The following is a 27461-nucleotide window of genomic DNA, read 5'->3' on the forward strand; positions in this document are numbered from 1 at the left end:
TTATCATCAATTAATCCAATTTGTTTTAATCTCATACGTTTTTGATTCATTATACACTACCAGTCAAAAGTTTTTGAACAGTAAGATTTGCAATGTTTTTTAAAGAAGTCCCTTCTGCTCGTCAAGCATGCATTTATTTGATCTGAAGTACAGGGAAAAAAGTACAACTTTGAAATATTTTTACTATTTAAAATAATTGTTTTCTATTTGAATATATTTTAAAATGTAATTTATTCCTCTGATTTCAAAGCTGGATTTTTAGCATCATTACTCCAGTCACATGATCTTTCAGATATCATTCTAATATTCTGATTTGCTGCTCAAAAAACATGTATTATTATTATGTTGAAAACAGCTGAGTAGATTTTTTTTCAGGTTTCTTAGATGAATAGAAAGTTCAGAAGAACAGCATTTATCTGGAATAGAAATCTTTTTTAACACTATAAACCTCTTTATCTCCTTTTGGTTATCTCATTTTGTCACTCCATAATTCAGGAAAAACAGACAATGTATTTTTAACCATTTTTGGGGGAATAAAATGTTGCATAAAATCAAGCAAATTATATATGAACAAATCCCTCTGTAAAAATCATTCAGGATAAAGACAGGAATAAAAATGTAAAGTTTGGTGTGTGTAAGTACTACTGAAGTGGAGATTTATGGCTCAGTGTAGGAGAAAAAACTCATTTTGAGAAAATAGCATTTAAAAATATGGATTGTAATTGAAATCTATTGACACAAATAGATAAAGTGCTATAAAAGAAACACTTAACAGTGTCTTTTGGGTGTTTTCTTTCCACTAGTCTGAAAAAACACTTTATGAAACACCATAAGCCCAAAATCTCAAACTTGACAGGTGCATGAAAAAAACTGTTTTTGCCTGCAGTGTCTCCCCTTAAATACATAAATCTTCCATTTGAGCCTAAATATCAGATTCAGTTCATTAAAGGCATAACTGATGCACAAAGGAACATTGTCATCCAAAACTGCTTTTAATTAAACTGAATTGCAGAATCAGAGAACTTCAGAAGTCTAAATATGGATTACTTTTATGATTTTGTTGCTTTTTGGACCAGAATAGTTCATTATAAACTGTCAGTGTGAAGTGAATTTGAAAAAAATATGTGGATGTAGAGATACTGACAAAACTATTCTGCTGATCTACTACTCCTGGTTTGGGCTTTTATGCCGTAAGACAGACTTAAGATATACGAGACGAGGCAAACAAAGAGGAATATGGGTGGAGTTAGTTTTACAAGTCTTTAGTCTTTCTTCAGACATTCCACAAGATGCTATGGTTGTTGTCATGGTGATCAGAGGGCCTGACCTTATCTAGTCTTTTCTTTAGCATTGTCTCGTTCCTCCGTCCTGGTCATCAGGGTGTTGCACTGGCCTAAAATACGACCACAATGTGAAGTGAGATCATCCCTGCTGTTCTGAAAGAAATACTGAGGTGTTTGAATAAAAATCTGGTACAGTATATACAAAAGTTTGAGGCCAATTGAATTTTTAAAAAAAGTCTATTTTGCTTAACAAGGCTACATTTATTTAGATAAAAATCTGTAATATTATGAAATATTATTACAATTTAAAATAGCTGTTCTCTATTTGAATATATTTTAAATTTTAATTTATTTCAGTCATACACAAACAAAACAGGTAGGATTTCTGAATGTTTTGAATATGCAATAGCCATTTTTATATATTAATCATCAATTAAATCAACTTGTTTTAATCTCGTACGTTTTTGATTCATTATACACTACCAGTCAAAAGTTTTTGAACAGTAAGATTTGCAATGTTTTTTAAAGAAGTATTATCTGCTCACCAAGCCTGCATTTATTTGATTCAAAGTACAGCAAAAACAGTAAAATACTGAGGTGTTTGCATAATAATCTGGCATATACACTGCTGTTTTTCTTCTAAAAGTTTGAGTTCAATTGGATTTTTAAAGAAGTCTATTTTTGTTCAACAAGGCTGCATTTATTAAAAATCGATAAAAATCTGTAATACTGTGAAATATTATTACAAATTAAAAAAGATGTTCTCTATTTGAAAAATTTCTTAAATGTAATTTATTTCAGTCATACACAAACAACAGGTAGGATTTCTGAAAAACTGAATATTTTAAATACGCAATAGCCATTTTTATATATTAATCATCAATTAATCCAATTTGTTTTAATCTCATACATTTTTGATTCATTATACACTACCAGTCAAAAGTTTTTGAACAGTAAGATTTGCAATGTTGTTCTCTATTTGAATATATTTTCAAATGTAATTTATTTCTGTGATGCAATGCTGAATTTTCAGCATCATTAATCCATTTTTCAGAGTCACATGATCCTTCAGAAATCATTCTAATATTCTGATTTGCTACTCAGGAAACATAATCAAGTTCTAAAGAACAGCATTTAGTTGAAATTGAATATTTTGTAACATTATAAATGTCTTTACTGTCACTTTTGATCAATTTATTGTGTCTTTACTGGATAAAAGTAAAAGTATTTAAAGTATTTCTTTCAAACAAATTAAAAAAATGCATGGCCTCAAGCACTGTTTCCTCAGTTTATATATCTGGGGCATTTTTATCACTTTTGGTGGCATTTCACCCCTGAGTCCCGGTTAGTTTCTGACCCGGGTGTGAGCGTATGTGACCTGTGACCGAAGTGCAAGTATGGTACAAGTGTTTGCATGTCCAGAAGCCGAGGCTCTTTTCTTCAGCTGTGCTGTGGGTGACAGGGATTTCAGTTTCAGTCTCTGCAGGCTATGACTGACACTCTGGAATGCTTTGTTTCTGCAACGGCACATTTTACCTTCTCAATGCCACCTATTATGAACCTTAAAAAAGGCTTATATTACAAAAATGTGGATGTATAGGAATAAGAAATCTGAAATGAAATCTCTTTATTATCTCAACAGCAACGAGATTGAATGGAGAGCGGAAGTTTCTTTCTCTTCAGATGTTCTCCTATATAAAAGAGCCCTTTAATTTAGACAGTTTTACAATGTCACTTAGTTTTTGCCTTTTGGCAGAAATATTCTTTCAGTTTAGTCAATATCAACATGTCATATTCATTGATTTTAGTAATTTTTACTTTTACTGGTGTCTTTTGTGTTTTTAGTCAATGTAATTAATATATACGCACATACGGGTATATAAGATGGCGGCGCGCACCACTCAGTCAGACTTTTGCTTTCAGAGCCAATGGTTCGAGCCTTAACGCCTCTACTACAGAGAGAGATTAAAATCCAGAGTTCTTCGAGAGTTCATGCTCCCTCCCGCCGGTGTGCTGCCAAGACTAAAAGAGTGAAACTTCACAAAAGAGCTTTATTGGCGGCCACCGGCGAGGTCCCGCGGGCAGCCGTTTTCACGGCTATAAAGCCTCTTTTGCATCCAGCGAGCAGCCCCGGCGAGTACACGGTTGCCCCGCGGTTCCTCCCTGGGCAATCCAGGATCACAAAAGAGCAATTTCTCGCGGCCGATCAGACGTTCTTTTCAGAATGGCTCTTCGGCCGTGCGTTTCTGGGTGTGGTAGTTTCCTCACCCCTGCGGACGGACATGAACGCTGCCTCACGTGCCTGGGCTTTGAGCACGCTCAGGCAGCGTTCATGGATGGATCATGCCCGCATTGTGAGAGCATGTCCATGGCCACGCTGAAGTCCCGCCGCTCGTTCGCGAGCCGGCTCCCCCCGCTTTCCTCCTGCGGCCGGTCGTGGTGGTCGTCAATGCTTTTCGGCCACCACGGGGAGGCCCGGGGGGGACATCCAGGTCACAGTAGAGAATGTTCCGCCGGCCCGAAAAGCCCTGCGGTCTTCTCTATCTCAGCGTGGCCCCGTCGAGGTCCCGCAGCAGTACGCTTCCCCGCCCGCCGGGCTGAGCGTCTCCTTCGGTGCTCCTGCAGAGGACGAGATGTCTATCACTGCATCGGAGGGAGAGTCAGATGGTGAGGCCTCCGCCCCTTTGGTGACCCTCTCGCCTCAGTTGAGCTAAAATATCTGTTACTTAAGACAGCGCTCCTGACGGCGTTGGCTTCCATCAAGAGGGTAGGGGATCTACAAGCCTTCTCTGTCGACGAAACGTGCCTGGAGTTCGGGCCCAGCGATTCTCACGTTATCCTGAGACCCCGGCCCGGTTATGTGCCCAAGGTTCCCACCACGCCTTTCCGCGATCAGGTGGTGAACCTGCAAGCTCTGCCCCTGGAGGAGGCAGACCCAACCGCTGCGCTACTGTGCCCAGTTCGCGCTCTACGTACATACGTGGACCGCACTCGGCCCTTTAGACGCAGCCAGCAGCTCTTTGTCTGTTTTGGAGGTCAGCAGAAAGGAAATGCTGTCTCTAAACAGAGGTTGGCCCACTGGGTGGTCGAGGCCATCTCCCTATCTTATTTGTTTCAGGGAGAGCCATGCCCCTTAGGACTGCGAGCCCACTCCACAAGGAGTGTTGCCTCGTCCTACGCGTTGGCTCATGGCGCCTCTCTAACTGACATCTGTAGAGCTGCGGGTTGGGCGACACCTAATACCTTCGCCAGGTTCTATAACCTCCGCGTAAAGGCCGTGTCTTCCCGTGTCTTAACATAGACATCAGGCAAACGGGATCCTTCGGGATCCGTGCGCTATTTCCCAGCTGTTCCCTTAAGAAGCGAACCTGGGTCTTCCATGCCCCGCAGTCAGCCTAGACTGTGCTCCTGCCGGGTCTCCTTCGCCCCGCAGGTTGTGGCAAAATATCTCAGTATTTTTCCCCGATCAGCCACAAGGCCGTGGTTTTCCTCGTGTACCCCTAGTTCCTGGATACACCGATTATTTCATTCCACATGTAAAATATCTCATGTGCTCCGCCCCCCCAACCCCTGCTTCAGTACATCTGGCATCCCTGTGGGGTCCCCTACTTCGGCCCCCAGGGCGTTGGGAAGGTTACGCTCGTACCCGCCTGCGGACACGTCTGCACTTGGCGTAGGGCGTAACGCGGCGCCAGGCTCGTGGCCTTTTCCATGGGTCTAAGTTCCCAATGTATCGTCAAAGTGATTCGACTGAAAGGGGAGTGTCTAGGTTATGTAGGTAACCCTCGTTCCCTGAAGGAGGGAACGGAGACGTTACATTCCCCTGCCACGACCTGTCGTCGCGCTGACGCCAGGCTCTCCCGGCTCTTCAGCAAAAGCCTGACTGAGTGGTGCGCGTAGTCGGCATGCCCCCGTATGTGCGGGGTGTGGTCGGCACGCACGTCCACTCGCCAATTTTCATTGGCCTTTTCAATAAGGCTCAGAGATGATTGGTCTCTCAAGCAAGATCCCAATGTAACGTCTCCGTTCCCTCCTTCAGGGAACGAGGGTTACCTACGTAACCTAGACGTTTTCGCCACTTAATAGAAAAAAAGGTAATTGCAGCTTTTTATCTCACAATTCTAACTTTTTTTCTTGCAATTGCAAGTTGCAATCTTGCGATTCTTTTTCTTAGAACTGTGACATATAGACTCGTAATTGTAAGTTATAAAGTCAGAATTGTGAGACATAAACTTGCAATTTTGAGAAATAAACTCTTTTTTTCTCAGAATTGCAAGTTTATATCTCGCAAATGTGACTTTTCTCTCAAATTGCATATATCTTGCGATCAGTATTGCTTATATCTTGGCTTCCGACACACAATTGTGATTTATTAAGTCAGAATTGTGAGACATAAACTCGCAATTCTGACTTTATAACTCGCAATTGTGTATTTCATGCAATTCTGGAAAAAGTTGCAATTGCAAATTTTTATCGAGAAAAAAGTCTGAATTGTGAGATATAAACTTGTATTTGTGAGAAGAAAGGAGTTTTTATTTTGCAATTCTGACTATAACTTGCAATTGTTAATTTATATCTTGCCATTCTGAAAAAAAAACGCAATTGTGAATTTATATCACGTAATTCTGACTTTATAACTCGGAATTGTGAGTTTATATCACAATTCTGATTATATAACTCGCAATTGTGAGTTTATATCACACAATTCTGAAAATTCAGAACTGACAGGAAGCAAAGTCGGAGAGAGATGGGGGGCGGGATTGGGAAAGGTCTTCGAGCCAGGATTCGAACACGGGACGACCGGAGCGCACCGGCGCCATATGGCGGCGCGCTGCTCACAAGACCACAGGCGCCGACTATCATGCAATTCTGAAAAAGTCAGAACCGTGAGTTTATATCTCAACTTACTGTACAATTGAGTTGAGTTGAAAAAAGTCACAATTGTGAGTTTATATCATTCAATTCTGGAAAAAAGTCGCACTTGTGAGTTTAAATCACACAATTCTGACTTTATAACTTGCAATTGCAAGTTTATATCTAAATTCTGAGAAACAAAGTCAGAATTGCGAGTTTATATCTCAATTCTGAGAAACAAAGTCAGAATTGTGAGTTTGTTTCATGCAATTCTGACTTTATAACTCGCAATTGAGAGTTTATATCTCAATTCTGAAAAACAAAGTCAGAATTGCGAGTTTATATCATGCAATTCTGACTTTATAACTCACAATTACGAGTTTATATCTCAATTCTGAGAAACAAAGTCAGATTTGCGCATTTATATCATGCAATTCTAAGAAAAAGTTGTGAATTGTGAGATTAAAAGTCGCAATAACTCGCAATTGTGAGTTTATATCACACAATTCTGAAAATTCTGAATTGCGAGATATAAACTCACATTTGTGGGAAAAAAGTTTTTATCTTGCAATTCTGACTATTAATTGCAATTCTGACTATAACTTGCACTTGTGAGTTTATATCATGCAATTCTGAAAAAAAGTCGCAATTGTGAGTTTATATCATGCAATTCTGAAAAAAAGTCGCAATTGTGAGTTTATATCATACAATTCTGACTTTGTGAGTTTATATCATGCAATTATGAAAAAACTTGCAATTGTCAGTTTATATCACACAATTCTGACTTTGTGAGTTTATATAATGCAATTCTGAAAAAGTCAGAACTGTGAGTTTATATCTCAACTCACAATTGAGTTGAGTTGAAAAAAGTCACAATTGTGAGTTTTTATCATGCAATTCTGGAAAAAAGTTGCACTTGTGAGTTTAAATCACGCAGTTCTGACTTTGTAACTTGCAGTTGTGAGTTTATAATCACACAATTCTGACTTGATAACTTGTAACTGTGAGTTTATATCACACAATTCTGACTTTGAGTTTATATCATGCAAAAAAAAGTCGCAATTGTGAGTTTAAATCGCACAATTCTGACTTTATAACTTGCAATTGCAAGTTTATATCTCAATTCTGAGAAACAAAGTCAGAATTGTGAGTTTGTATCATGCAATTCTGACTTTATAACTCACAATTACGAGTTTATATCTCAATTCTGAGAAACAAAGTCAGAATTGTGAGTTTGTATCATGCAATTCTGACTTTATAACTCACAATTACGAGTTTATATCTCAATTCTGAGAAACAAAGTCAGAATTGCGAGTTTATATCATGCAATTCTAAGAAAAAGTTGTGAATTGCATTTAAACTCACAATTGCGACTTTTTTCCAGAATTGCATGATATAAACTGACAATTGCAACTTTTTTCAACTCAACTCAATTGTGAGTTGAGATATATTATATTATTATATATTTTTTTCAATTATCATTGAAAAAAATCCAAACAAGCTAACCTATCATTTGATCAGATTTTTTTCTTAAATGTAAGGCCAATCAATCCTCTAAGGACTAAGGCGATCCTAAAGGTGCAGCTCAGCAACAAATTATGCATTTCTCTCAGAAGAATGACAAAATCAAGTAAAGGCATGCAGCAGCGAACAGTAACTGCTCTGTTCTTTCCATTGTCTGAAATCCCAGCTGTGGTGGGAATGAACAGCGACACACTGGAATGGTGTTTCTGTAATAATCAGCATCAAAGGTGAGGAAATGACCCAGCGATTGGTCAGGTGAGAGTCTAGGCGAAAGTGCAGCTGCTGGGGCATGGTTTCAGCTGTGGGTGGAGCCAGAAGACATTTGTGGTGGGAGTTTACCAGACTCCAGAGATGCAAGTTCAGGCAGCTGTCATTTTAGGAGGTGGTCGAGCATCATCATGTTTCAGTTTGAAATTCACGCTCCATTATCCAACTTACTTTTCAACATGGAAGTAAGCTGTTTTTATACAGCTAAAATAACTGAAAGCAGCTGACAACGCTTAACATTCAAGTTACGTTCACGTTATGTCACAAATGCAATTACTATAATTATGAGTTTCCGACTAGTAAAAAGTGTCACATCTTTGTCAGACTCATAATTACAAGTTGGAAACTCGGAAATAGTGGCGGCTTGAACAATTAAAGGAAGTTATGAGGCAACAAGGACAGAAATGGAAAGAAGTCTTGCTCTCCAAAGATGCATTTATTTAATAAAAAAATACAGTAATATTGTTACAACGTATAAATACTGTTTTATATTTAAAATATTTTAAAATGTAATTTATACCTGTGATGCAAAGTTGAGTTTTCAGCATCATTAATCCAGTCTTCAGTGTCACATGGTTCTTCAGAAATCGTGCTAATATGCTAAAGCTGCCCAGGAAACATTTTCAGATCTAAAACTTAAATACAATAAAATTTAAATAAATAATAAAAAAAACATCTTGAATGAGAGCCAGTGGCTATGGAAGCCCGTTTCCGCCACTGAATAAGAAATAAAAAAGTTTATTGCGACATATAAACACAATTCTGAGAAAAAAATTGACTTTATATCTCAATTCTGATTTTATATCTTAGAATTGCAAGTTTAATTCTCAGAATTGTGAGTTTATATCACGCATTCTGACTTCTTTTCTCAGGATTGCTAGTTAAAGATCTTGCAATTCTAAATTTATAACTCGCAATTGCACTTTTATATCTCACAACTGTGAGTAAAAAAAATCAAAATTGTGAGTTTATATCTCATAACTCTGACTTTTATTTCTTAAAATTGTGAGTTTATTTCTTAGAATTGTAAGTTTATAACTCGCAATTGCCAGTTTAGATCTTGCAATTCGACTCGACTGAGTTAAACTCACAATTCTGAGAAAAAAGTCACAATTTTGAGATATAAACACAATTTTGAGAAAAAAGACTTTATATCTTAATTCTGACTTTATTTCTCAGTATTGTGAGTTTATAACTCGCAATTGCAAGTTTATATCACGCAATTCTAACTTCATTTCTCAGGATTGCCAGTTTAGATCTTGCAATTCTGACTGTATAACTCACTACTGTGCTTTTATATCTCACAGTTCTGAGTAAAAAAGTCTGAATTGTGAGTTCATATCTTATAATTCTGACTTTATATCTTAAATCAGAATTGTGATATACAATTCTGAGAAAAAAGTCACAACTTTGAGTTTATTTTTCAATTCTGACTTTATTCCTCAGATTTGTGAGTTTAAAACTTGGAGTTTATATCTTGCAATACTGACTTAATTTCTAAGGATTGCCAATTTATATTTTGAAATTCTGACTTTTTTCTTAAAATTGTGATATAAACTCGCAATTCTGAGAAAAAAGTCACAGTTTTGAGAAAAAAAAGCCACAATTGCAAAAAAGTCAGAATTATGAGTTTATATCTTATAATTCTGACTTTATTTCTTAGAATTGTGAGTTTATAACTTTATATTTAGCCATGTTTCTTGTTCCTGTCATGTGATTTCCCTTGATCTTCATGTATTTCTGCTATTGGTTCCTTTGTTCAATGTGTCATGTTCTCATTGGTTGGTTTGTCATGTGACCCTTTTTGTTTGATATTTATAGCCCTCTTGTTGCCATTGTGTCTTGTTGAGTATTGTTACTCTATACTTTCTGCTGGTGAGTTGTTTTCATGTCTTTTGCCAAGTCTAGTCAAGTTCATGTTTTTTGACAAGTTAAGTCTTGTCACTTTTGGATTATAATAAATGGCACTTGAGTATCTCAACTTGTCCTCAGTGGACTGAATGTTACATATAAACTTGCAATTCTGCAAAAAAAAAAAAAAAAAAAAAATTGAGATATAAACAAAAAAAAGTCATAATTACGAGTTTATATCACGCAATACTGACTATTTCTTTGGATTGCCAGTTTATAGCTCGCAATTCTGACTTTATAACTCGTAGTTGTGCATTTATATCTCACAATTCTTAGAAAAAAAGTCAGAATTGTGAGTTTATATCTCATAATTCTGACTTTATTTCTTAGAATTGCAAGTTTATTAGAATTATGAGTTTATACCTTGCAATTGCAAGTTAATATCACGCAGTTCTGACTTCATTACTGAGAATTGGCATGTTTATATCTCGCAATTCTGACTTTATAACTAAATAATATTGTTACAACTCATAATTACTGTTTACTCCATTACTCCAGTTTTTAGTGTCACATGGTTTATTTTTCAGAATTGTGAGTTTATAACTTGCAATTGCAAGTTTATATCACACAAGTCTGACTTCATTACTCAGAATTGGCAGATTATATTTTGCATTATACTATTCTGACTTTATAACTCGCAATTGCGTGTTTATATCTCACAATTCTTAATAAAAAATGCAGAAACTGCAAGAATTGTGGGATAAAAAGTCGCAATTACCTTTTTTGTTTTTTAATCAGTGGCGTAAACAGACTTCCGTAAGTGACTGTTTGCACAAAACAGAAATATTACTGCAGTGTGAAATGTTAATATGGTTCCCTTCCGGAGGGAACTCTACGCTGCGTCCTGGTGGACACTATGGGAACTGCCTCCAGCGTGACCGGCTCTGAAGCTCTTATAGAACAACGACAATGAACTTTGACATTGGCCGGCGCCAGCCTATGACATCATCACAAGGCGCCTACCAGTATAAAGGTGCGCTTGTGAATACATCAACCATCTTTTTGTCCTTCAGACTGACCTTGTTCTAAGCGTGAGTAGAATGATGATTCCTAGAGTAAACAGTTCAGGAAATGTGCGAAATCCATGTCAGAGAAATCTATTGAGGCTATTGAGCCTCACTGATCACCTCCAGTGTTGAGTGTAGTTAGGTCATGAGACCTCCACTCTTAGAGTCGTTCTCTGCTAGTGCAGAGTGTTGCAAGCACAGAGTGTTGCCAGGCTTCCTCTCGTTTAGAGAGTCTTTCTGGAGCCTCCGCTCTTCAGAACCCCCGCTTAGTATGAAGGCTTAGGGATAAGCTTCACTACTTTCTGTAGCGGTGAGTGTAGTTAGGCCTATTCTCGCTTAGAAGAATCAGGCCTCCACTCCTAGAAGTTCCGTGCTTGGGTAGCCGAGCTAGCCATGACGTCGGCCCAAGCGATTCTCGCTGGTAGTGGGGAGTGATGTTCCTTCTTGATTCCTCAATCAGTCAGTTGATCACTCATCCCTCAGCATGGCGGCGTTGGTATAGACGTTCCCATAGTGTCCACCAGGACGCAGCGTAGAGTTCCCTCCGGAAGGGAACGTCTAGGTTACGTATGTAACCCTGGTTCCCTAAGGACAGGGAACGAGACGCTGCGTCTCGTAGCCATGCTTCGGGCCCCACTTACGTCTCCATCAGACAAAAAGATGGTTGATGTATTCACAAGCGCACCTTTATACTGGTAGGCGCCTTGTGATGATGTCATAGGCTGGCGCCAGCCAATGTCAAAGTTCATTGTCGTTGTTCTATAAGAGCTTCAGAGCCGGTCACGCTGGAGGCAGTTCCCATAGTGTCCACCAGGGCGCAGCGTCTCGTTCCCTGTCCTCAGGGAACCAGGGTTACATACGTAACCTAGACGCTTTATTTATTCATATTTATAAAAAAGGTTCTCATAAAGAGCATTGCAATACCATTTGTGACCCTCGACCACAAAAACAGTCATAAGGGTCAGCTTTTTTATAAATTATCTGAAATAAGTTTAATAATGACTAAATAAGCTGTCCATTGATGTATGGTTTGTTAGGATAACAATATGTGGCTGAGATACAACTACTTGAAAATCAGAAATCTTAAGGGTGAAAAAAAGTTTTTAAAGTTGTCCAAATGAAGTTCTTAGCAATGATTATTACTAATCAAAAATTAAGTCTTGCTGTATTTATGGTAGGAAATGTAAATAATATCTTCATGGAACATTATCTTTAATTTAAATTTTTGGCATAAAAGAAAAATTGATAATATTGAGACATACAATGTATTTTTGGCTATTGCTACAGATATACCCATGCTACTTCAGACTGGTTTTGTGCTCCAGGGTCACATTTTTGCTCTTTTGGTAATACTTTGGCATCAGACCAGCCTTGAGTTGTTGTGACTTTTCTTTTCTTTTGATTTTGGACTAAAATGTAACCTGGACACATCAAGAGTCAGAGAAGTGCCTGCAAAACCAACCATTAGACCAATTAAGATTTGCCATTCAATGAATGCAGGGATGTTTACAAAAAAACGATTACAAAAAAAGTTGTATTTTTCATTTTGTTTTTATTTATACTTCAAATGCTTTACATGTCATCTAAAATAAATGATCTTAACAGTCAAGTCCTCTCTACATCAGTGTATTTGCAAAGAATTACAACAAAAGAGGTCACAGAAACAGTCATTCGTGGCTTTCCAGTGATTCCCATATAAGGCAATTCCCATATTCGCAGCACTTCTGAGGAAAAAGATTGTCATGGCAATGGGGTGATGAACCGCTGACCAGGTCAAATGCAATCAAAGGGCAGGTGCACTGGTCAGTTATGGCGCAGACGCAAACTTGCCTCAACTCGATGAGATGCATGAAATGGTGACAGACAACGGCGACGTGCAGTTACGAGAACACAAAGGAATCCAGCATTTTGACCGCAACCTCACAGCCATTAAAAACTCATACGGATGATATAAGGACTAACATACCTAACCTTAAAGGTTAAAGATCTGAGCTAGCTCTTGGGTTCACACCCTAGAAGGACTCTAGTTTTTTTTTGGAGAAGAAAAGGCTCTGCTACATGACTATCCTCAATTTAGTATAGTCCTATCCTAAAATATTTAATCAGTAAAGTTGAACTCAAAAGGCGACCAGATGTTCTAATCTATAAAACATATATACAGATGCAGACCAGATGACCACTATACAGTTACACAAACTACCTGTTATTTGCCCACAAATTAGTTCAGGAATGACACTAAAATTACTACACCAAAAATTACAAAGGTTAGCAAAATACTATCATTTTATGCCGAAGCTTGTACATTTGTAAATGCAGAAGACATGCTGACAGAAACACAGTTTCATTCTGCTATTTCAATGCGCGGAGGAATACATGGTGATCTAATGCATGACCTAAAGTGCTGGAAGGAACTGGAACTAGAACTGGAAGGTGAGCATTGCATTTCTAAGTGCTATATGGCTTGAGAGCTTTTACTAACACAGTTGAATGGTTTTATCTTCTCAGGAACGAGGCTACATACAGAACAGTCTCATTTATTGCATATACGGATGAGCATTCGGTAAAGAGCTGTCAAGATGATTCAGTTCTGACTGGACATTCAAATAGAGGTGATTTGTATCAGTTTAATTAGATTTTTTATACATTATTAAATGCTTGGAATAATGCAAATGCATTTCTTTCTTTTGAAGAACTTCATTTTAAAGAACGACGGAGTTCAAACACCTTTGGAGCCTATCGGTTTTAATTGTATGGACAAAAAAGGGTGAGTAAATAATGACTAAATTTAATTTTTAGGTGAACTGTCCCTTCAAATTTAACAGTCTAATTAATTACAAGGTTTCTGCAGGTCTTACACAAATTAAGTCCTTAAAAGGTCTTAAAATCTGAGTGGAAAGTTTTAAATGGCAATAATTGTTGCATTTTGCATTGTTTTCCAGTACAAATAGCTAAACATTGTACTTATGAAGTCTTGTTTTCTGAGAAATTACATTAACAACATTCACAAATATCTGTCAATAGTAACAGTAAGAATTTTAATGTTTTTAAAGAAGTTTCTTATGCTTATTAAAGTTGTATTTATTTGATCAAAAAAACAAGTAATATTATGAAATATTATTGCAATTTAAAATAAAAGTTTTCTATTTTAATATACTTATATGTGATGCAACGCTGAATTTTCAGCATTATTACCTTCAGAAATCATTCTAATATACTGATTTATTATCAGTGTTTTTTCAAGATTCTTTGATGAAAATGTGACCCTGGACCACAAAACCAGTCTTAAGTCGCTGGGGTATATTTGTAGCAATAGCCAAAAATACATTGTATGGGTCAAAATGATAGATTTTTCTTTTATGCCAAAAATCATTAGGAAATTAAGTAAAGATCATGTTCCATTAAGATTTTTTGTAAAATTCCTACTATAAATATATCAAAATGTAATTTTTGATTAGTAATATGCATTGTTAAGAACTTAATTTGGACAACTTTAAAGGTGATTTTCTCAGTATTTTGATTTTTTTTGCACCCTCAGATTCCAGATTTTCAAATAGATGTATCTCAGCCAAATATGGTCCTATCCTAACAAACCATACATCAATAGAAAGCTTATTTATTGAGCTTTCATATGTTGTATACATCTCAGTTTTGTAAAATTTTACCTTATGACTGGTTTTGTGATCCAGGGTCACAAATGTTAAAAAGAACATTGTTTTTTAAAAAATAGAAATGTTTTCACTTTTTATTAATTTAACACACCCTTCTAAATAAAAGTATTCATTTCTTTCAAACAAAGAAAGAAAAAATGTACTAACCCTAAACTACGGTAGTGTATATTGTTACAAAATATTTTAAATAAATGCTGTTCTTTTTAATGTTTTACTTATCAAAGTATCCTGAAAAAATGCATGTTGCATTGTTTTTCTGTAGAAATATCTAAATATTATTAAATCCTGAAACGTAAATTGAACATGAAGTTGAGAAATTGAACAAAATGAAGTGAGTTCAGGCTTAAAACATGAACAAACATCTGTCAATGTGGAATGAAAATGTGTTTTCCTTTTGAATTACACTGTTGTTCAAAAGTTTTGGTGTAATATAGTTATATAATTATAATTGGTATAATTACAATATAAAGTATAATTACAAGAAAATACAGAAAAACAAGTAATATTATGAAATATTATTGCAATTTAAAATAAAAGTTGTCTATTTTAATGTACTTTAAAATATAATTTATTTTTGGGATGCAAAGCTGAATTTTCAGCATCATTACCTTCAGAAATCATTCTAATATACTGATTTATAATCAGTGTTGGTTAATATTTTTTTATTATAGATATTTTTTCAGGATTCTTTGATGAATAAAATGTTAAAAAGAACAGAATTTATTTAAAATAGTAATATTTTCTAACAATATAAGACTTTACTATCACTTTTTATCAATTTAACACATCCTTGCTGAATAAAAGTACTACAAAGGCGTAAAAAAGTAGAAGCGTTTTCATTACAGGAGAAAAATTATATATTGAAATATATTCAATTAGAAAACCACTATTATAAATTGCAATAATATTTCACAATATTACTGTTTTTCTGCATTTTTAATCAAATAAACACAGTCTTGATGAGCAGAAAATACTTCTTTAAAAAACATTAAAAATTGGACTGATACCAAACTTTTGATTTTTGAGTCCACTGGCAGATGTTTGTTTACTTTAATAATAAAGTCACTTCATTTAGATCAATTTCTCATACAACAAGACATAAGTTGTCATTTTCCTTCTTTATATCTTGATTTAAGAATCCATAAAGTGTAATAGAGATTGGTTGAGAGTTGTATTTTCAAACTTTGAAGTGTTGCTAATATGAGACATTTACATTCAGAGACAATATTGATGTAATGTGTTCCATTTAAATGATAAATCCTTTTTTTTCACTTGGTCTTAAAAAGACATTTTATAAAAACCTGCAGAAAACCTGAATTATCTGAAAAAAAGTTAAAATCTAAAAGTAAAATCTGCAAATGCGTCTAAATGTGCAAATTAGTTTTAAAATTCTCTTGAAAGGCAATATTTGACTTGAATTTAAAGCTCACACTGATCAGAGATTTTTCAATTTATCATAATCATGACAGAGCCTGTGATAGTCGACACTAAACCACAGTGGAAGTTTAAAAATGCTAATTTTTATTTATAAAAGTCACAGTTTAGCCTATCAAACTCACCTTTCCCTTTACAGAAATACTTTAAACTGCCCTCTACTGGCGGAAGACATTCTCTTAAGAAAAACCTCATTTCATCTTTGTCTTCTGGTTCATTATGTACAACCACTCCATGTGCGAAAGTGAACGGTTTATGCTATTATGGCCGGTTTTGATGATGGTAGAAACACACATGGAATGGGATGGATGGCTCAGATGACCATGTGGCGAAGTTTGCAGTTTAACTCCTTCTCCTTTCCAAGCAGTTCACTGCTGTGCTTTTTAAATGCCTCAAACTCCTAAAAATGTGATATGTAAAAACACTGATATGCCACAGAGACAAAAATGTCCAATATACTGTACATACAGGTTTTCTTTTAACAGACCTTTTTCAATTCATTGCAGGTGTCCTCTGCCCTCTCTAAGGCGTCCTGTAGTCCTTTCACTCTTAATTCACTGTTCACAGCTGCTGCTTCCTTTTCAAACCTGATGAAAAAACATGAGAACTAAGCAAATAATGCATTCTTTTAAATTCACCCTATATATTATGTTCTTTCTACCTTTATACCTACAGGAGACCGCCTTTGTCATCTTAGTCTGACAGTGTTATTCATTATGTACTTTCCTCAAATGGAAAAAGAAGCATTCTGCCTAACATCACATTTTATGTTTCATGACAGGAAAATAAAATTACAGGGTTGGAATGACTTGAAGCTGCATAACCGATAATGACAGTTTCACTTTTGGGGCGAACTGTGCCTTTACCAAACATGGCAAGTGTTATTCATACAAAAAGTCTATTGTTTATGCATACAATTTTTTTTCATACCTATTTTCTGCATCTAGTCTACTGGTCTCAGCTTCCTGTCTTTTCCGCTCCAGCTCCTGAATTTCAGCTTGCTTGTCCTGTAAAACATTGCAGTGAAATTAATACAACCCTACCTGTAAAGAGACCGTAATTTAACTGATAATTAACGTGAAATCTAGATTTCCTAGATGTGTCGTGACATTTGGACTCAGGTCCATGTTTTGGCTTTGTTTTCAAAATTGCTCAAAGTTATGTCTGAAAAGTAGTTTGCAGGTATTACCAGTCATGGCATGCAAGAAGATGGACTCTGCAAAAAAGCAATACAAATATGCATACATATAATGTATGAGGAGTTAAGACAGCACATCAATAGGCAAACAAAGCCAAAACCTGGACATTTTAAGGAAATAGAAGTTGTAAGGTCACTCTAGTTAAATCTGAACTTTTGTTTCATTGCTCACCAGTATAATTTTCCCACGCTGCATTGAGAGGTCAATTAGCTCATCCTTTTCCTTCATGAGTTTCTCCAGTCTCTCTTGAGTGTCAGTCTCTTTCATTGATTCTTTTTCCTGGGTTTGTCTTAGTTTGAGATCCAGCTCTGTTGGAAAGAAATGTGTGAGATGTTTAACAGTGCACCAATAAAAACTGGATATAAATATGCTACCTTTTTCATTTAGCAAAATCTCAACATTTCACAACTCTGACATTTTTCTCAGAATTGCGCAATAAAATTTTTTAGAATTGTGAGTTATATATTCAGAAATGTGAGTTTAAAACGTGTAATTCTGCATTTCAGAATTGTGTGAAATAAACTTGCAATTGCGAGTTATAAATTCAGAATTGCAAGATATAAACTCACAATTCGTACTGGTTTTTTTTAGAATTGCATGATATAAACGTAAAATTACGAGAAATAAAGTAAGAACTGTGAGGTCAGAATTTTTTCTTGCAAATAAAAAGTTATAGAGTTATAAAGTCAGAATTGCAAGATATAAACTCACAATTCTGACTTTTTTCTCAGAATTGCATGATATAAACTCGCAATTGCCAGTTATAAAGTTAGAATAGTGAGTTAAAAACTTGTAATTCTGACTTTTTGAATTGTGTGCTATAAAAACAATTGCGAGTTATATTCAATTGAGAGATATAAACTCACAATTCTAGTTTTTTTAGAATTGCTTGATATAAACTCAAAATTACAAGAAATAAAGTCAGAATTGTGAGAGAAAAACAATTCCGACTTTTTTCTCACAGATGCTAGTTTATATCTCGCAATTCTTAACTTTTTTCTCAGAATTGCATGATATGAATTTGCAATTCTGAGTTATACAGTCAGAATTGCGAAATATAAACTCACAATTCTGACATTTTTCTCAAAATTGCATGCTATAAACACAATTTTGAGTTATAGTCAGAACTGCGAGATATAAACTCACAATTTTGACTTTTTTTCAGAATTGCATGATAAACTCAAAATTATGAGAAATAAAATAAGAACTTTTTTCTCGGAATTGTGAGATATATACTTGCAGTTGTGTTATAAAGTCCAATGTACAAAAAAAATTAATAAAAACTATTTAGACATACAAAACTAATAAAATGCTTAAAAAAAAACACAACTAAATTACTTAAGGAAAATGTAAACATAAAAACTATAATAGTATCTCAGTAATGATAAAAGTTGATGATGATAATAATACAGAACCCATGAGTATCAAAAGTGTTTAGCTTACAAAAATGTCCTTAAAACCAAGCATTAAAATGAATTAAGTGTTCCCCTTCGGGAAGGTCGAGCTGCGTCAAACGCTTTGGGGAACGCCTCCAGCGTGACCACGCTCTGAATCATGTGTCTAATCCGTCCAATAGGAAAGCGCGTTGTGACGTCACGGACAGGGTGACGTCATGAACCAGGAAACTATAAAGCACATGCGGTGAATGCAGCCGGCAGCTTCTGTCTTTCAGTCGCGCTCTATGTGAATGTGTTTGTCCCTCAGTGCTGTTTTTCAGAGCCAGTTTGCTCTACTTTTATTTGAGTACTGAGTAGATAGGAAAAGCAATAATGGGCGATCACTAGAGTTTTAAGCGTTGTGTTCCTCCATGCCAAAGATATATCACGGCTGAGGACACACACTCGGAATGCTTACTGTCAAGCAGGTTGTATCTCAAAACAGGTCCGAGGACTGGTTTGTCACAATAGATCTCAAGGACGCCTACTTTTGCATCTCCATCCTTCCTCAACACAGGAAGTTCCTCAGGTTCGCTTTCGGGGGCAAAGCTTACCAGTACAGGGTTCTTCCTTTCGGCCTAGCACTCTCACCCCGAACCAAAGACTATAGAATACCCAAGACATGTCACTCGTGTAGTTTTGAATGGGGAAAAATGCAACGCTCATTATGGCCGCGAAGCCCCGCCTTCTTAGTGAAAGAGCCAATCGTTGATTAGAAAAGTCAGCGCGTCACTGCAGCTGCCGTTAGAAGTCCCGGTTGCTATAGAAACAATCGGCGCTCAGTACTGCGCATGCGCACTGGCTCATCTAGCCGGAAAAATAAGCGTTTTTTCACGCTATTGGAGCACAAGGAACCATATTTATGAGGCAGTTCTTGTTGGATTTCTTTGGAGATTTAAAATATGAAATTTAATCGTAAGCTTGGTGAACAGTTTTGGAGAATTTAATGTTTCCCCATTCAAACAGATAGGAGCTGCACTTGTATGCCCGAGAGGCGTTTCAAAGATGGCCGCCGAGTGACATGACTTGCCTTAAAGGGACTTTGCCCCGAACTTTTACCAAATGTGTGGATGCGGCGCTGGCTCCTCTGCGACTCCAGGGCATCCGCATATTGAATTACATAGACGACTGGCTTATACTGGCACAGTCAAGAGAAATGGCGGTTCGACATCGAGATGTCGTTCTAGCCCACATACAAGTTCTGGGGTTAAGACTAAACTCCAAGAAAAGTGTTCTTTCTCCATCTCAGAGAACCACTTATCTAGGAGTAGTTTGGGATTCGACCACGATGCGGGCACATATGTCCCCCGCACGGATAGAGTCAATTCTCAAGGCAGTCAAGAGAGTCAAATTAGGCCACTTACTCACTGTAAAGCAGTTTCAGGTTCTGCTAGGCCTCATGGCAGCTGCGTCCAACGTGATACCTCTTGGCCTGCTGTACATGAGACCTTCGTGCCTTAGACATATGGAAGAAGCCTTGGTTCCTATCTCAGGGACCGGTGTTAGGAGCTCCATGTCATCGTCTGACATTAACTACGGATGCCTCCCTCACCGGTTGGGGAGCGGTCATGAGTGGCCGCTCAGCCCAAGGTCTGTGGAGCGGACGCCAACTTCCGTGGCACATCAATTGCCTGGAGATGCAGGCCGTGTTTCTAGCGTTGTACCGCGGCCCGTAGTGCTCCAGGCCTTTTGTCCTCCTCCTTTCTTGGAACCAGGACAACAGAAGCTAAACTGTATGTGTCCAGTTCGAGAGCTGGAAACATACGTCCACAGAGCTGCCCTGTGGAGGAAGACGGACCAATTGTTTGTGTGTTTCGGTCCTCACAATAGAGGTCTTCCAGCTTCTAAGCAAACCCTAAGTCGGTGGATTTCGGATGCCATTTCTCTTTTGTACAAGTCCTCTGGTCTTACCTCTCCCTTGGAAGCCAAGGCTCACTCTACCCGCAAGGTTGCGGCTATGAAGGCCTTCCTGGCAGGGGTTTCCCTGCAGGACATATGTAACGCTGCGGGATGGTCCACGCCACTTACATTTGTGAGGTTCTACGAATTAGACCTCCCTCATACCCCAGGCTCTCAGGCCTTACTTTCTGATGCTCCTACCACGAGTAGGGCCCTCTAACACGGGGTGATTTCCCCTATCCTCTCTGTAAGAGATTATCTCTCCAGGGCTATGGTGCCCTCATCTATCTGTGGGCTGAGGCCCCTTCTTATCCTGCTTTATCAGCAGCAATTTCTCTGGGCTACTTTCGCCCTTATTTATCAGCGAGCTCAGGCTCCTTTCTATCCTGCTTTACCAGCAGTAATTACTCCGGGCTACTTTCGCCCTTATTTATCAGTGAGCTAAGGCTCCTTTCTATCCTGCTTTATCAGCAGTAATTACTCCGGGCTACTTTCGCCCTTATTTATCAGTGAGCTAAGGCTCCTTTCTATCCTGCTTTATCAGCAGTAATCATGTTGGGCTACTTTCGCCCTTGGGCTAAGGCTCTTCTCTACTCTGCCTATTGGGCAGCACCTCTCGGGCTACTTTCGCCCCTCTCTCCTGCCTTTCGGCAGCCATTATTGGGCATGCATGCCCCTTTTCCTGCTTCACATATAGCAGGTCTTCGAAATTCTGGTGGCGTGGGTATATTGTTCCTAAAGCGTTTAACGCAGCTCGACGTTCCCGAAGGGGAACGCCTCGGGTTTCGTATGAAACCCTAGTTCCTCGAGGGAACGAGACGCTGCGTCGCCTTCCACAATTTCGGCATCCCTGCAGCGCTCCTGGTGGCAGAAGCTGCCGGCTGCATTCACCGCATGTGCTTTATAGTTTCCTGGTTCATGACGTCACCCCGTCCGTGACGTCACAATGCGCTTTCCTATTGGACGGATTAGACACATGATTCAGAGCGTGGTCACGCTGGAGGCGTTCCCCAAAGCGTTTGACGCAGCATCTCGTTTCCTCGAGGAACTAGGGTTTCATACGAAACCCGAGGCGTTTTTTTAGATCAATTTAAACCAAAGCACTGTAGAGTTTGATTGAATGTACATTATTTTACATCAACAACAAAATATTTCTCGTTTTCTTTTTGATAAAAAGCTGATAAGCATAATTATTTACTAACTTATACTATATTTTTTAATTTTTGTATTTTTATATTTGAATATTTCCTTTTGTTTTTCTGCAAGACTTGTTTTTGCATGCTTTTGAACTGCAACCCACCAGTTGAGAATCACCATGTGCAAGAAATACACATTATGTTTCATAATTCAAGAATAATTTGTTATTATTGTTTGGTTGTTGTAAAACATTGAATACACACCTGCACACATCTCTACAGCATTCTTCAGTTGTTTTTGTGTGTCGCTCAGTTCGTTCTTCAAAGACGCCTCTTTGATCTGATGAAGGTTGATCAGTTCTTTCAGTTTAATCTGGAATCCAGTTGTTTTCTCCCTGTTGGGATCATAAAGATTAATGGCAAATGTACTTATTTCACTGGATTATATCAAGTACACTGTGACCGGCCACCTTTTCAGCTCTGTAACTATTTTTCCCCATTCATTCTCTCCATATGCATTTTTTTGAAAATAATGAATCAATTATCTCGTCACTATTATGAATATCTACACTACCAGTCAAGGTTTTTTGAACAGTAAGATTTTGTTTTTTAAAGAAGTCTCTTTAGGCCTGCATTTATTTAATCCAAAGTACAGCAAAACAGTAAAAATTTGAAATATTTTTACTATTTAAAATAACTGTTTTCTATTTGAAAATATTTTAAAATGTAATTTATTCCTGTGATTTCAAAGCTGAATTTTTAGCATCATTACTCCAGTCACGTGATCCTTCAGAAATCATTTTAATATTCTGATTTGCTGCTCAAAATTATGTTAAAAACTTTTTGAATGGTATAGTGTATAATGCTACAAAAGCTTTTTTTGGAGCAACAAATCAGCACATTAGAATGATTTCTGAAGGATCATGTGGAAAAAATTATGCTGAAAATGTAGCTTTGATAACAGGAATAAATCACATTTTAAAATATTTTCAAATAGAAAACAGTTATTATAAATAGAAAAAAATATTTTACAATTTATCTCATTGCTGTACTTTGGTGTCATTAAATATCTTACTGTTCAAAAACTTTTGACTGGTAGTGTATGTTAGTGCATTTTTTTACCAGAAATTTGGCAATTAAGCATTTTCAGTGATGTTATCATTAAAAAATGTATTTTTCTGTAGAGACCAATGAGGTTTTTACTTCCAGAACAGACTGAAGCTGAAAACTGTTCCTTACTGATACTCTGTTTCTAGTATCTTATGTTGCTCTGCCAATTCCTTGAGCTCTTGAGTCAGTTTGAGGATGGTCTTCTCTTTTTCTTGCACTTCCTGACTGAAAAGCATTTCATTTTCCTTCCTGAGTCTGTCATTCTCTTGCTCCAACTTTGCATTCTGGCTCTTGTACTCGTTTTTGAAGTTAATCAGCTCTCTGTGGTTGGAGGCCAGGTGCATGAATCTCTGCTCCAGGAGTGCAGATTTCTTCCTCTCATTCTCCAGCTCCAGCTGCACATTGGCTCTCAGGTTCTCCAGCTCTGTGTTGATCTTTTCTAGAGCCTGACAGCGCAGAAGCATCTCGTCTGCTCTCTGTTTCAGGATGCAGATGAGAGTCGACTGCTCGTCGATTCTTGAACGCAGCACTTCTGCCTCTGTCCTTTCTTCCTGGGAGAGACTTCTGAGCTTTTCCAGGGCCTGGTGCACATCGTCCATATCCTTATAGGAAAGATGAAGATCTGAGGTTAAACCTGTGCTAATACAATTTCATTTCATTTATCATTATATTCAACAACAAAAGTGATTTCTGCTCTGAAATTTTGAGAGTTTCATCAGATGCAGGAGAATTGGCTCTGGGTGTTGTTTTTACAGCCTGATACTGATATTTAGAGAAAAGGAAGTCCAATACCTGATATAATTGCCAGTATAACACAATTAAAGGAACAGTTCACCCAAAAATGAAAATTTGCTTAATTAACTCACCCTCAGGCCATCCAAGATGCAAATGAGTTTGTTTCTTCATCAGAACAAATCTGATTAAAGTTAGTATCACTTGCTTTGCTTGCTGGAGAATGCAATATTATGGATAGAGGACTTGTATTTTAGCTGTAAGTAACGTTTTGAAGTTAAAAACATCTCAATGATTGATTTATTTCTTACAAACATGCAGATTATCACATTACAAGGTGTTAATTGATGGACTGGAGTCATGTAGATTATTTGTGGATTATTGTGATGTTTTTATCAGATGTTTGGACTCTCATTCTGACGGCACCCATTCACTGCAGAGGATGCATTTGTGAGCAAGTTATGTAATGCAAATTTCTCTGAATCTGTACCGATGAAGAAACAAACTCATTTGCATTTGGATGGCCTGAGGATAAGTACATTTTCAGCCAATTTTCATCTTTGAAACTTCTATGTAGCCTTAACACATCAATGTTTGCAAAATTGCTGAATTTAAATTATATAAAATAACACTTTTTATTACAATATTTACTCAAAATTCACTCTAAATATTTGAAAATTATTTAGAAAATATTTGTATATTTGTGCATTGAAAACGCTGTTGGCAGAATGACTCAAAAACGGCCAAATATGACAATATATGAGTCTATCAGTCACTTTTTTTTTATTTAAAAAAAAAATCATCAAAAGTGCAGTCATTGATAGTGCAAATGTGATAAACTGAAAAGCCAGCTAATGAAAAAAAAAATAATAATAATAATTTGTCTTAAAGTCCCAAATTACAATAAATTTTTCTGAATCCTCCAAACAAAAACTTTAATATCATCATATTTTTGTAATAGCTGAACTCTTAGGTAAAATACACAGGTGTAAATGTTTCTTTATGTAATAAAAATATCCAGATATTTACATGGATTTTAATTGAAAGCCTTCATAGAGGGTTTGCACTTACGCCTTTACTTACGGTTTGGTCAGTTACCTGGATGCGCAGCCATGTCGGCAATACTCGGATGTAAACAACAGCATGGATTGCATGGTTAATGCGCTACTAAATACGTTGTTCTGCTAATTTATGCTGTTTAAACCACAGAAAAAATGTGTGGAAGGTGTTCAATCATCAAATCTACTGTCGAATTAGGGAAGTGACTGTAGTGTTTGTTTGTTTTTTCCCCCTTCCATGGATGTATTTTCAGGTACAATCAGGCAAAAAGGAAAAATAGGGCTTTGGCTCCACCTTTCTGCCACTCCAGCAGGAAATAAGAATGTGCCATTTTTGTTTAATTTGTTTATTTTTTGGATACAAGTGTATGTTCAATAAAACTTTGTTTAGGTTTAATTACTGAATGTTGGTTTTTAATACTCACCTTATACACTTTTGGTGGAGTCAGGTTTATATCCTATTATTTGGCATTTTTTTTAAATAATGTAATTTTTTTTTTTTGATTTAGCAATTGCTCATCAGGGGTAGGGCCTCTATTTTACTTTAGAGGCATTATAATCACATCTGTTTGTCAGTTTTCATTGTTTTACCTATTTTCTCATGATTGTTATTTATTTATTTTTTGAAAAAACTTTTTATTTTTGATAGCTATACATACTGAACATAAACAATGCTACTTAACCAAATGAAACTTGTATATTTTGCTGATTATTGCTGCTGAAAATGATCAATTATTGTCAAGTTTTGGGCTGTACTAATCGGTCAGACCAGGAAAACATTTGGAGTACTATAGACTGCCAAAATTATATCAAATCAAGCAAAAAACTGTCTGAGAAAAAAAAAAAGCATTTGTGGTTGGCCAAACTGAACCAGAGCAAGAATCTTGACAACATTTGTGTTTGTTCTTATCATTTATGGTCGGGTGGGTGAAATATTAGGCTAATATCTTAATTAATACTGCTTATATGTATCTTTACCACCTATTAACTTTAGTTTGTCATCAACATATTATGCCTTATAAGTCCTCCTCTATATGATTTGTCAGCTTCCACATGTTTTTTTTCCCCATGGTTTAGACAGAATTATTTAGCAGAACAATGTATTCAGTAGTAGATTAACCATGCAATCCATTGTTGTTTACATTCGAGTATATATTTTGCTGATTATTGCTGCTGAAAATGATCAATTATTGTTATGTTTTGGGCTGTACTAATCAGTCGAACCAGGAAAAACATTTCAAGTATAGACTGCCAAAAGTTATAACAAATCAAGGAGAAGAGTGCAAAAAAATGCCTGAGGATCAAAAGGAATTGTGGTTGGCCAAACTGAACCAGGATATCCAGGGCAATAATCTTGATAACATTTGTGTTTGTTCTAATCATTTCCAGTCAGGTAGATTAAATATTAGGCTATTATCCTGATTAATACTGCTTGTACATATCTTTACCACCTATTAACTTTAGTTTGTCAAAATATTATACATTTCCCTGCTTACTAAGTCCTCCTCTATATGATTTAGCAGCTTTCACACGTTTTTCTCATGGTTTAGACAGAATAAATTAGCAGAACAATGTATTCAGTAGTAGATTAACCATGCAATCCATGCTGTTGTTTACATCCGAGTATCTCTAATATGGCAGCGCATCCGGGTAACTGACCAAATCATGACATAGGATACACAAGACAAAAGTCTAACATATTATGATGGCAGATTTCAAATTAAAGGTTGATCTGTGTTTTCAAAACTAGGCTATTTGTCACATGTTTTATATATATAAATATTATTAACAGAATTTTATACAGTGTACTAATTGTAATACTTTCTTGACCAAAACAAAACAGTTGCGTTGTGCTGTTTATACCCATTGTGACAACTTACCCCATTCAGTGTGACGCCACTGAGGCATGTTATGGTTATGACAAAAAGCCGATGCGTTTTATATGAACTTTATTGTTTATTTTGATTTTTTTAAGCATACTAGTGAAAACGTACAAGATGTGTGTCAACGAAACTGAATTTAATCACATACATTATTTAAAAAAAAATATTAAATGAGTTAAAAATGTGACAACTAGGTATATTTACCCTACTTAGAGATTATTATATTAAATCTGACAAACTGCAAGTAGCCTCAGTTATTATAAAACTAAACTTTTAACTCAATGTAAAACGATGCAAAATCTAAGTTTAAAAAAATATATATATAATATAAATATATCCTGCTATTTTTTAAATAATGCGCCACTAGTTGCTTTGTTACTGCTTGGATGAATTATGTATTTCAGACCACAATTTTATCACAAACACAATATCAAAACAGCCTGGTTGATCGATCCTGATCTGAAAAAATATCATGCGTGTCAGTTGCAGAAATGGGCGTAAACAGTTTTATATGAACATCACACGCTCTCCAGCATACCTGTTTAGTGTCTTTGATCATCGTTTTGAGGTCTATCGGGATTTTCTGCGGAGATGTCATGCTGAATCTTGCAAGGCTGTGTTTTGCAGAAAAAAAAATCGGGTTTCTTCAACAAAGGCGCATCGACCGCAATGAGCTGCAGTGATCCTACAGCTTGTGGCTATACAAAGTTTCCCGGTTGCCCCTAGCAACAACGAAATCAGTCGCGATTATTTTACGTGTTTTTCCTCTTCGATAGACTACATTTAAGAATCTAATTCAGCGTTTTATAAAACGACTCACATTTATGACACGTACTGTTAATCCAGATATGTCTGTTTTGTGTTTTTCCCCTCAGGTTAAACAGATTGGGTTGAAAATGCAGGTGTGGTGCTCGAGTTTTACCACTAGATGTCGACTCCTCTTTGGTGAATGAAGATACACTGGTTAGAAAGGTGCAGAATTGTTTTTAAATGTGACCCTGGACCACAAAACCAGTCAAAAAGGTCAATTTTTTGAAACTGAGATTCATAAATCATCTGA

The 27461-nt window shown here is 36.7% G+C and overlaps 2 protein-coding genes across 2 annotated transcripts in view; both read right to left on the minus strand.

Annotated features, from left to right (window-relative positions):
• Window positions 1-4996, minus strand: part of LOC141340204 (uncharacterized) — a 152585-nt gene extending 147589 nt beyond the window's left edge. The window contains exons 1-2 of the mRNA XM_073845130.1: window positions 4930-4996; window positions 2641-2732 (exon numbers count right to left, since the gene is read on the minus strand). Of these exons, the coding sequence (XP_073701231.1) occupies window positions 2641-2732; window positions 4930-4996 (159 nt within the window). The remainder of the gene's footprint in view (window positions 1-2640; window positions 2733-4929) is intronic.
• Window positions 4997-16067: 11071 nt separating this feature from the next.
• LOC141340205 (coiled-coil domain-containing protein 89) lies at window positions 16068-26999 on the minus strand. Its single transcript, XM_073845131.1, has 7 exons — window positions 26940-26999; window positions 22858-23330; window positions 21883-22013; window positions 17319-17455; window positions 16879-16955; window positions 16436-16535; window positions 16068-16348 (listed from the first exon to the last, which is right to left on the minus strand). The coding sequence occupies exons 1-7, from the start codon at window positions 26997-26999 to the stop codon at window positions 16262-16264; spliced, it is 1065 nt and encodes a 354-aa protein (XP_073701232.1). The 3' UTR covers window positions 16068-16261.
• Window positions 27000-27461: the final 462 nt, after the last annotated feature.

Source organism: Garra rufa, chromosome 8, assembly GCF_049309525.1.
Source record: "Garra rufa chromosome 8, GarRuf1.0, whole genome shotgun sequence".
Classification (NCBI taxonomy): domain Eukaryota; kingdom Metazoa; phylum Chordata; class Actinopteri; order Cypriniformes; family Cyprinidae; genus Garra; species Garra rufa.